Source organism: Heptranchias perlo, chromosome 10 (genome assembly GCF_035084215.1).
Source record: "Heptranchias perlo isolate sHepPer1 chromosome 10, sHepPer1.hap1, whole genome shotgun sequence".
Taxonomy (NCBI): domain Eukaryota; kingdom Metazoa; phylum Chordata; class Chondrichthyes; order Hexanchiformes; family Hexanchidae; genus Heptranchias; species Heptranchias perlo.
In genome coordinates, this window is record NC_090334.1 from 77,190,658 (window position 1) to 77,202,924 (window position 12,267).

Here is a 12,267-nt window from a genome sequence, read left to right on the forward strand (position 1 = left end):
GCACAAGCATAATGTTACAGGATTGAGCACAGTGGGACTCCTAATGTTACATGATGGGCTTTAATTGGGCAACATTGTCCCTATTATTTCACCAAGGAACCTTTTCAATTACTTCCCACCGTTGATTTTTACTGCTTCCCCCAATTGTTTCCACCCTACCCAAAACACAGCAATGCACTCTTGTGGGTAAAGAGACCGTACTTAGGCATTTGTGCAGGGAGTTTTATTCATGTCATAAACCAGTGTAAAATTGGGGTAAGGAGGGAGGGAAACAAAAAGGGAATAACAGCAAGATCTACATGACAGAATATTCCAAAAAATTTACCAGTTGCATCCAAGAACATTAACAGACAACATACTGTTAGACTTATCTAGGAAATGGGTCTAAAAAGAGTGGTATACATGATGAAAAGGCAACACCAAAGACAGTGAGAAAAATAAACCTTTCAAAAACCTTGAAACACATTGTGGGTAATTATCCACGTGCAACATCAAACCAACATACATAACTCTTCATTACAATCGTAAGGAAAAATTGTAACCACAATAGAAAATATGTATCATGGTAATTCTGCTCCCAAAAATGTGAACCAGTTACCTCACAACCAATGCTCCAAACACTGGTAACTGCACTCCTATCACCCTCCTCAGTACTACCAAACCCCAGGTTCTCCCTCCACAGTACCGCCATACACCAGAACCATCCCCACAATTATACCAAATCCCAGCTACCCAACAGCTGCCACTAAACTCAACAACACCCTTTCCAACCATTCTAAATCCTACAACAAATACCTCCAAATCTGCTGCACGTTGTCTTTACCTTGGACTTTTAAAAAAAAAGGTAAAACTTAATTGATATCTAAAGAAACATCTAATTGATGACACTTTTGTGGAAAATGGACTGAATTATACAATTTGCTGTCCAAAACCACCAGTAAATACCATGCAAAACGTATTGAGTCACCATAATAAAGTAACTCTGATAACACTGTGTGCTGCATGGTATAATACCCCATTATAATAAAATAACACAGCCCCCAAATCACCATGAGCAATGCCATGGGTGACCAGTTGAAATAAATCTCTCAGCAAGTCAGACAGTATGCTTTTTTGCACCATGTGACATACATTATCAGGGCCACTGATTTACTGTTACTGAATAAATAAAGTTGTGTATTTAATTGCATAGTATTCTCAGAGTGTTAATGTTATTTTTAAGTTTGAATTATGTGATTATATCCATATTTTCATAGAAACTGTAAAGCAGTGACCTTGATTATATATTTAGCTATGATGGGGTGGGGGGGAGGAAGAAAGAGTATTGGGGTCGGTTAGTGGTGAAATGGTGGTCTTGGAATGTGAGCGTATAGGGAGTGGGGGTCCCATGGTGGCGACAGCAGCACTGGGGAATGGGTCATTAGGATGTAGCATATTGGCAGGGGCATCAGAGCTAGGGACAGTGGGAGTGGTTTCTCATGGTGTCTGAAAGCAATGGAATGGGGAAAGTTGGGTTTTCAGCAGCAGAGCAGTTGGTGGCATCTAAAACAACTGCAATGGAGGTTCCAGAATCCGGGACTAAGGGCAGCTCAAAATACAAGCTTACTGGAAGGAAGATCTGAGTAGATTGGTGAAAGGGGTTTTGAGCTCCAGAGATATTTTTGGGTGCAAAAACTGGAGGCTGACAGTCCTCCCCCCCAATGTTTTGGAGTATGAATTTTGCAGTTGGAGACAGACTCTTTACAAGTGCTTGTACTGTTATCAAACATTGTAAAAGCGCATTATATGCTTTAAACTAAGAAACTGCTCGCAGCTCATTGGCAGGAATGTCATTACTGGCCACCCACTCCTAGTTCCAGAAAAGCAGTATTATTGAATTTCCAGGCATGACCCAAGAAACATCTTTAAATTCTTTAATGTGCTTAAAAGAACTTAAAGGTTGATTCCCAGGTCAAAGCCAGGAACTCAGCAATACTGCCTATCTCGGAACAAAATTGGGAGAGTAATGGCTTTTGTCAGGGAAGCAGGGTCAGGGAAGAGGCAACAGCTGGGGAGTGGAGATTGGATAGCAGTGACAGTAGTGAGAGAAAGAGTTTGGGTCAGCCAAGAGGACAATGTTTGCAGTTGTAGTGTGCATGGAGATGTTGAACAGTACCACTTACAGTTGGGCGATGCATTTGGCAGCTAGGAGGACCACAGCTGAAGTGAGTCACATGAGAAGAATGACTCAGAGGTTAAGAAACAAGGTTAAAGAAATGGGAAGTGTGTCACAGAAAAGCATTACAGACCGGTTAAAGTGCAACAGGACAATGTTACAAGTAAATCTGAAAGGAAAATTCCAGGAAGAGCTACATATATATTTTATCCCACCCAAATCCTTGAGGATAAAGCCATTGTGGAGCTTTATCTTACAGTATTCCTTTATACATTGAAGGCAGTTAACATGCAACCATGAGGTAGGTGCTGCTAACACCAGAGCAACTACAAAACAGCATAAAGAAATTGTTAATCCACAGAAATGAAGATGCCTGAAATAGGTTAAATCTACTGAACAGATGAATGACCTCTCCACCCCGCACTCCAGTGCTGAACTAAAGAAAATGTTGTTTGCATTCACTGTTTTCCACCTCAAGGTGCGAGAGCTAGGATAAAGGAAAATGAACTCCCATTGTGGTGACAGAACAAAATTATCCAGCAAAATCAAAAGTGTGTAAAAATAAATATTTATTTTAATATATAAAAGTGAAAGATGCACTCTCTCACTAGCAGTGTAGAACCAGGAGAATTTGCAGCTTGTGCTACTGCACTTACAATCCTCTTTATTGCAAATATTTGACAAATATTCCCATGCAGTGCAAAAGCATGTAGTGGGAACATATTCATTGTGCAGCACCCCCAATGAGCCCAATGCTCTATTGGCAGAATTGGAGACTCAAAGTAACTGGTTTGATGTGCGAGAAGCATTGTGCAAAATATCTAGTTGAATTTTTGAGGATGTCACTAATAAAGTAGATAAAGGAATGTCTATGGATTATCAATATGGACTTCCAGAAGGCATTTAATAAGGTTCCACACAACAGATTATTAGCAAAAATGAGGGCGCACAGAATTAGACGTAGCCTTGATATGGGTTGGAAATTAGTTGAGAGGTAGAAGACAGAGAGTAGGAATAAAGGGTTTGTTCACTGATTGGTGGGATGTGACAAGTGGTGTTCCCTAGGGATGTTCCAGGGCCTCAGATTTTCACCATATATATTAATGACTTGGATGAAGCAATAGAGAGTTGTAAATCCAAGTTTGCAGGTGACACTTAAGTTAGGAGGCACAAGTTGTGTGGATGGCAGAAGGAAGTTAGGCAGACTAAGTGAGTGGATAAAACTATGGCAGATGGAGTTCAATGTGGGGAAGTGCAAGGTCATCCATCCACTTTGGATCTGACAAAGATAAATCGGAATATTATGTTAATGGTGAGAGGCTAGGAGCCATGGAGGAGCAAACGGATTTAGGTGTCCATGTAGACAAATCATAAAGTTAGTGCACAAGTGCAAAATGGCTAATGGAATGTTGGACGTTACCTCAAGAGGATTGGAATTCAAAAGTGAGGAAGTAATGCTTCAGCTGAGCACAGATTTGGTCAGATCCCATTTGGAGTACTACATTCATTTTTGGGCACTGAACCTCAGGAAAGATATATTTGCCTTCGAAAGGGTACAATGCAGATTGACTAGAATGATACCAAGGCTTATGAGGACAGGTTGCCTAAACTTGGCTTGTATTCTGAGTTTAGACAGTTAAGGGATGAGCCAATCGAGATATTTAAAATGATATAGGGTAGATACTGAGCACCTATTTCCTCCGGTAGAGGAATCCAGAATAAGAGGGCATAATCTTCAAATTACAGCTAGGCCATACAGGAGTGGCGGAGCAGGTTTGAGGGGCCAAATGGCCTACTCTTGTTCTTAATTCGTATGTTTGTATGAAATCAGAAAGCACTTTTTCCACACAAAGGGTAGTGGAAATCTGGAACAATCTCCCCAAAAGGCTGCGGATGCTAGATCAATTGAAATTTTCAAGACTGAGGTTGATAGATTTTTGTTAGATAAGGGTATCAAGGGATATGGAGTAAATGGAGGTGAAATACAAATTATTCATGATCTAATTAAATGACAGAAGAGGCCAAGGGACTGAACGGCCTACTGCTGTTCCTGTTTCTTCCAGTTCTGAAAAAGGGTTATTATACCTAAAACATTAACTTTTTCCTTCCTTTACATATGCTGCCTGATCTGCTGAGTATTTTCAGAATATTCTGTTTTAATTACAGATCAAGTTTTTCCCCTCAAAATGCCAAGAATTTACAGCAGCATAAAGATGATATTTCAAGATATGAGCAAGTGACAATAAAAGTTTAACCACTGGGTCCAAATGACATCAATAACCAGCTGGAGAGGTGTTAAATGAAAACGACACAAAACATGCGACAACTATTTTTCACAATGTCACATACACTTTTTGTGTAAGCAAGATACTGATTCTCACCAGCAAGAGGGGAGCTCCAGATACTCACCAACTGTGGAACCCCATAGCTCACACATAGCACGTGAATCATAGAATCATACAGTACAGGATGCCACCATTCAGCCCATCATGCCTGTACTGTCTCTTTGAAAAAGAGCTATGCAATTAGTCCCACCCCTATGCCCTTTCCCCACAGCCTTGCAATTTTTTTCCCTTCCAAGTATTTATCTACTATATGAGTGAAGGATCGATTTATTGTACAAGGATTGAACTCTTGATTTGAAGCAATCGAATTGGGGAAAAATGATAGGTTTAAATATTTAGTTTATTTATATATTTTTTTTAAAAAACTACTCAGAAAGAGGGATGTTTTGCAGCTTTAAATGTATTTTCACACACCGAACACTAGTGTAGCCAACCCTGCGGGAGTGCAAAGCTAACACCCTTGGAAAAAATGTCACGCTGCGGGCGGAAGGTTTGCTTGGAGTGCAAGAAATAAAACTACACCGGTGAAGGCGGGCGGACCCTGGGCCAAAACAAGTTATGCGGACGGTCAGATGGAAGTTATTAAGCGGGTTGTGGTATCCCCGCGGCCTCCAAGCTCTGCCTCATCATCGTCGTCTCCTCTCTTGCTCCCCGCTCGTACCGCCCTCTCCGAGGCCTACTCAGCTGGCCGCTTATATATATATGGAGGCCCCCTTTCTCCGTGACGTAGGGCTGGGAAGCACATCCCCGCCAGGCGGCCGAGATTATAATAGAGGCGGCCGGCGGGAGCCGAGCAGGCACAACCGGATCCGAGAGGAGGAGGAGGAATGGAATGGAGTGGAGTGGAGCGGAGGGGAAAAGCGAGATAGGAAGCGAACAGGGGCTCCCGGCCATTACCTTAGGGAAGGAGAGAGAGAGAGAGAGACCGGGGACTGGGCAGAGAAGCCGAGTCACAAGGCGGGCCCGCCCGGCTTGAGCGGGAAGCCATGAAAAGGGGGAAAAAAAATGTCGAGCGGCCAAACAAATCAGCTACAAACAAAATGGTTCATCACAATAAACCCTCCATCTCCCTCCCTCCCTCCCTCAGTGTTCCCTCCTGTGAGCTCTAGGGACGGGGTGTGTTGGTGTTTTGGGGGGTTTTATTCCATTTTCAGTTGGAAATTTTTTTGTAGATCTTCGAAAGGATTTTTTTTTAAAAATAAACGCATGAACTAGAACTGAAGGCAAAACGACGAGTTTGCAAACGTGCTGAACTCTTCTCACATACACAATCTTACGGGTTTTCTTAGCTTCAAACTTGATTCCCTTCAAGATGATCCCTCTCCCTCCCAAAATATATATATATATATTTTTAAGTGTAAAAAAATCACCTCATGAACGTATTTTTTTTGGCATAGGTCATCTCGTGAACTTAGCAAAATTTTTTTTTGCTGCTTAAAAATCACCTCATGAACTTAGCAATTTTGTTGCTTAAATCACCTCATGAACTTCGAACACCTCATAATTTTCCTCACACTTTTTTTTTCTCTCTAAGAAGCAATGGAGTGCGAGGCTTTTTCTTCTCCCAGCCACTTCAGAAAGCACCAGAAGTTACATTTATTTTCTAGAGGGGGAGGGGGGGGGGGGGAATTATTTTTTTCCCCTCCTTTTCTGCCATTATGAAAAGTACAACTCCACACAACCCCCTCTCCAGTTTGTTCCGGCCACATTGTTTTTTGTTGCTCCAGCAGTTTAATTATTATTATTTTTTTTTAAATTCTCATTTGCTTAGGGTTTCAGTTTTTGATTTCCACACACACAGTAATATATTTTTTTCTCTCAAATTCTCAACCACGTTCCTGCAGCCGAACTTCTTGGGTGATTTTCTGACTGGAAACAAACGACTTTTCTTTTTTTTAAAAAAAAAATTATAAAATTAAATTCAATTATTAAAAATTGTCGTCGTTTTCTCCTGGAAAAAAACCCATTTGCTTTTTTTAAAAAAAAAATATATAAAATGGTTCCCATCTTAAAGTCTCTTTTATTTCGGAGGATTAAAAAAACAACACACTCACACACAAAAAAAACATCTTACCACCGGGTTTGAGTTGGCCGAACTCGCCATGTGGACACGGATGAGAATTTAAATGAAAATGTCCAGGTTTTTTTTTAGTATATATTATAAACAAAAATAAAATTTTTATTTTAAGGTGCTGCCTGGAGCGGGCTTGGGAAAGCCGTCCGTCCTCTTCCAGCGAGCGCTTATATACTGCCGAATGGAGCTTCAATTGCCGCTATAGGGAGGGTCCCACGAATGAGTCGTTGCGTCAGCGCTCCCCCACCCCCGCCCGCCGCAACCGAGGCAGCTATCGCGAGAGTGGCTGGTCACGCTTTTCAAGGGGGCTTTTTTTCCCTGAGGAATGAGACATCCGGGTGCCGCCGCCGCCGCGCGATGGCTGCTGGGTGTTGTAGTCTTGCAGGCACGAAGTGGCTGTATGAAGGCAGATTTGGGTGGGTGGGTGGGTGGGTGGGGGCATTGGGGGGTTGGAGAGGGGGCATTGGGGGTTGGAGAGGGGGCATTGGGGGATGGGAGGGGGCATTGGGGGATGGGAGGGGGCATTGGGGGTTGGAGAGGGGGCATTGGGGGAGGGGGCATTGGGGGAGGGGGCATTGGGGGGATGGAGAGGGGGCATTGGGGGTTGGAGAGGGGGCATTGGGGGATGGGAGGGGGCATTGGGGGATGGAGAGGGGGCATTGGGGGGATGGGAGGGGGCATTGGGGGAGGGGGCATTGGGGGGATGGAGAGGGGGCATTGGGAGTTGGAGAGGGGGCATTGGGGGATGGGAGGGGGCATTGGGGGATGGAGAGGGGGCATTGGGGGATGGGAGGGGGCATTGGGGGAGGGGAGGAGGATGGATGGGGGAATATTGCATGGGGGATGGATGGGAGGAGATGATGGGGAAGGATGGATGGGGATTATTGAATGGGGGATGGATGGGAGGAGATGGTGGGGGAGGATGGATGGGGGAATATTGCATGGGGGATGGATGGGAGGAGATGGTGGGGGAGGATGGATGGGGATTATTGAATGGGGGATGGATGGGAGGAGATGGTGGGGGAGGATGGATGGGGGAATATTGCATGGGGGATGGATGGGAGGAGATGGTGGGGAAGGAGGAATGGGGATTATTGAATGGGGGATGGATGGGAGGAGATGGTGGCATTGGATGGGAGGAAATGATGGGGAAGGATGGATGGGGAGGATATGGGGAGGGGGAGACATGGGGGTCATGCAGGGGGGGAGCTATGGAGGGGGTGGGGTGGAATAGAACCACAACTCCCAATAAGAGGATTCCTCCATCCTTTGGAGATTTCTTAGTGATTATGCTTCATTTATATATTTTTTCCTCTCCCTCTGCCTGCAGGTACTAATTTTTTTGTTGTCAGTGCCTGTTGTTTCCACTGCTTGCTACCATCTGTACTCATTAAGAAAATTAACAAAAAGTGACTAGCAACATCTCTCCCCTTCAGGACCATTCTTCTCCCCCTTCCTTCAGTTGCACTCCGAGCAAAGTCTGGTAGTTAACAGACCAAACCCAGGCCCCTCCCTCCTCAACAATGTTCAAAACCCTACTGAATTGATCTTTTCATGGGAATTGCTGCTAACATTATACAGCACCCTTTATTAGCAGTTGGAGTGACACTGAGGAGAGAGGGAGCTGGGTCCAGCCCATTAGCAGCTAGATTGCTGGAGGAGCAGGGCTGAAGTGAAAGGAGCCCATTCTGAATTTTGTCAGCAAATGCTGACTGGGCCTCCAAAAATGCTGACAGTTGGCACATGGCACGTTGCCCTATTGTGTGGCCACACAGGAGTCTAGGAATGTCAGCAGGCTGAATAATATAGGATGGGGGCATCGCAGCCAACACCAGTCCTCTTCCCAACCCTCACCCTTTTTGATGAGCAGGCCTTTATTTTACTTTAGAGACCATCAATAACGTACTCAGCTCTATCAAGCTTTCATCCACTGCTGCATATGTTTAAATGGGTTTGTAATCTGTCATATTCTTTGTGAGCATAAATCTTACACCTCAGATTTCATGTATGGTGACCGCTCTGGATTTATCTTTAGTGTGAATTTAACAAAATTTTATGTCTTTAGTCTCTGATTTTTCTACTTTTTCATTGGTTCATTGTGATGTCTGTATTTTTCCTTTTTCATTCTCAGCCCCGGGGCATTGCCGCAGGAGTTCCTCAGGGCAACTTCCTAGGCCCAACAATCTTCAATTGCTTCATCAATGACCTTCCTTCCACCATAAGGTCAGAAATGACGCTTTTCGCTGACGATTGCACAGTGTTCAGTTCCATTCGCAACCCCTCAGATAATGAAGCAGTCCGTGCCCGAATGTAGCAAGACCTGGACAACATCCAGGCTTGGGCTGATAAGTAGCAAATAACATTCGCATCAGATAAGTGCCAGGCAATGACCATCTCCAACAAGAGAGAATCTAACCACCTCCCCTTGTCATTCAGTGACATTACCATCGCCGAATCCCCCACCATCAACGTCCTAGGGGTCACCATTGACCAGAAACTTAACTGGACCAGCCATATAAATACTGTGGCTACAAGAGCAGGTCAGAGGCTGGGTATTCTGTGGTGAGTGACTCACCTCCTGACTCCCCAAAGCCTTTCCACCATCTACAAGGCACAAGTCAGGAGTGTGATGGAATACTCTCCACTTGCCTGGATGAGTGCAGCTCCAACAACACTCAAGACACCATCCAGGACAAAGCAGCCCCCTTGATTGGCAGCCCATCCACCACCCTAAACATTCACTCCCTTCACCACCGGCGCACTGTGGCTGCAGTGTGTACCATCCACAGGATGCACTGCAGCAACTCACCAAGGCTTCTTCGACAGCATCTCCCAAACCCGCGACCTCTACCACCTAGGATAAGGACTGCAGGTGCATGAGAGCACCACCCCCTGCACGTTCCCCTCCAAGTCACACACCATCCTGACTTGGACATTAATGCTGGGTCAAAAATCCTGGAACTCCCTACCTAACAGCACTGCGGGAGAACCTTCACCACACGGACTGCAGAGGTTCAAGAAGGCGGCTCACCACCACCAGCTTCTCAAGGACAATCGGGGATGGGCAATAAATGTCGGCTTTGCCAGCGATGCCCACATCCCAAGAATTAATTTTGAAAAAAATGACGATATCTGCTTCGTACATCTCACCAATCACATTCTGCGGTGGGGGGGGGGGGGAAGCAAACAATCACTTTCACAAATCGCATTTCATATCGCTGTCAGGACACTTCCTTCCTGCTCTCACCCCACCAGCCTCACCGTGCTCCTATGGTCCTGCACTCCCCAGCTTCAGCCCTCTCTTCCTGCCAGCACATCCCCCTCTTCCTGCCGGCACATCCAGCTTCCTACACCCCACCCAATTTAAATACAGATGACCAGATCACTCTTGGCCTGGCTCTACTGCCATGGTCCAATAACATCTTAAGTCCATCTATTCACTTACATAAAGTCACACTTCATGGATGACACAATGAAAGCTTCTTTACTGAGCTTGACAAAGAAAGGCCAAAAATGTTTGGGATCTTGGTTAAATTCTCAAGCACTGCGTATTACAACAAACAGACGAGATGTCTTTCATGTGTTGGTGAGTAACAGGCCTCATAGAAGCACCAGGTCCCTTGTTTAACATTCTTTAACCCCCCCCCCCCCCACCCCGGCCCATCCTTCGGATTCACTAATGCCTTTTAGGGAAGGAAACCTGCCGTCCTTACCCGGTCTGGACTATATGTGACTCCAGACCCACAGCAATGTGGTTGATTCATAATTGCCCTCTGAAATGGCCTAGCAAGCCACTCAGTTGTAAAATCTCACTAAATAAAGGTCATAATAAGAATAAAACCGAACGGACCACTAGGCACCAGACACGACAAAGGCAAAACACCAAGCCCAGTCGACCCTGCAAAGTCCTCCTCACAGACATCTGGGGACTTGTGCCAAAATTGGGAGAGCTGTCCCACAGACTAGCCAAGCAACAGCCTGACATAACCATACTCACAGAATCATATCTTTCAGCCAACGTCCCAGACTCTTCCATCACCATCCCTGGGTATGTCCTGTCCCACCGGCAGGACAGACCAACCAGAGGTGGCAGTATAGTGATATACAGTCAGGAGGGAGTGGCCCTGGGAGTCCTCAACATTGACTCTGGACCCCATGAAATCTCATGGCATCAGATCAAACATGGGCAAGGAAACCTCCTGCTGATTACCACCTACCGTCCTCCCTCAGCTGATGAATCAGTCCTCCTCCATGTTGAGCACCACTTGGAGGAAGCACTGAGGGTAGCAAGGGCACACAATGTACTCTGGGTGGGGGACTTCAAAGTCCATCACCAAGAGTGGCTCGGTAGCACCACTACTGACCAAGCTGGCCGAGTCCTGAAGGACATAGCTGCCAGACTGGGCCTGCGGCATGTGGTGAATGAACCACCACGAGGGAAAAACCTACTTGACCTCGTCCTCACCAATCTACTTGTCGCAGATGCATCTGTCCATGACAGTATTGGTAGGAGTGACCACCGCACAGTCCTCGTGGAGATGTGGAGTCCTGTCTTCGCACTGAGGACACCATCCAACATGTTGTGTGGCACTATCACTGTGCTAAATGGGATAATTGTAAACAATTTTACAACACCAAGTTATAGTCCAACAAATTTATTTTAAATTTCACAAGCTTTCGGAGGCTTCTTCCTTCCTCAGGTGAATGGTGTGGAGGAAGGAGGAAGCCTCCGAAAGCTTGTGAAATTTAAAATAAATTTGTTGGACTATAACTTGGTGTTGTAAAATTGTTTACAATTGTCAACCCCAGTCCATCACCGGCATCTCCACTAAATGGGATAGATTCAGAACAGATCTAGCAGCTCAAAACTGGGCTACCATGAGGCGCTGTGGGCCATCAGCAGCAGCAAACTTGTATTCCAGCACAATCTGTAACCTCATGGCCCGGCATATTCCTCACTCTACCATTACCAACAAGCCAGGGGATCAACCCTGGTTCAATGAGGAGTGTAGAAGAGCATGCCAGGAGCAGCACCAGGCGTACCTAAAAATGAGGTTCCAACCTGGTGAAGCTACAACTCAGGACTATATGCATGCTAAACAGCGGAAGCAACATGCTATAGATAGAGATAAGCAATTCCACAACCAACGGATCAGATCAAAGCCCTGCAGTCCTGCCACATCCAGTCGTGAATGGTGGTGGACAATTAAACAACTAACAGGAGGAGGAGGATCTGCAAACATCCCCATCCTCAATGATGGCAGAGTCCAGCAAGTGAGTCCAAAAGACAAGGCTGAAGCGTTTGCAACCATCTTCAGCCAGAAGTGCCGAGTGGATGATCCATCTCAGCCTCCTCCCGATATCCCCACCATCACAGAAGCCAATCTTCAGCCAATTCGATTCACTCCACATGATATCAAGAAACGGCTCAGTGCACTGGATACAGCAAAGGCTATCGGCCCTGACAACATCCCGGGTGTAGTGCTGAACTAGCCACGCCTCTAGCCAAGCTGTTCCAGTACAGCTACAACACTGGCATCCACCTGACAATGTGGAAAATTGCCCAGGTATGTCCTGTCCACAAAAAAGCAGGACAAATCCAATCCGGCCAATTACCGCCCCATCAGCCTGCTTTCAATCTTAAGCAAAGTGATGGAAGGTGTCATCGACAGTGCTATCAAGCGGCACTTACT

The 12,267-nt window shown here is 45.5% G+C and overlaps 1 protein-coding gene across 2 annotated transcripts in view; it reads right to left on the bottom strand.

Annotated features, from left to right (window-relative positions):
• Positions 1-6,754, bottom strand: part of gtf2a1 (general transcription factor IIA, 1) — a 49,003-nt gene extending 42,249 nt beyond the window's left edge. For both annotated transcript variants that reach the window (XM_067992046.1, XM_067992045.1), the window contains exon 1: positions 6,575-6,754. In XM_067992046.1, the coding sequence (XP_067848147.1) occupies positions 6,575-6,604 (30 nt within the window). In that variant the 5' untranslated portion in view covers positions 6,605-6,754. The remainder of the gene's footprint in view (positions 1-6,574) is intronic.
• Between the last annotated feature and the right edge of the window lie 5,513 nt (positions 6,755-12,267).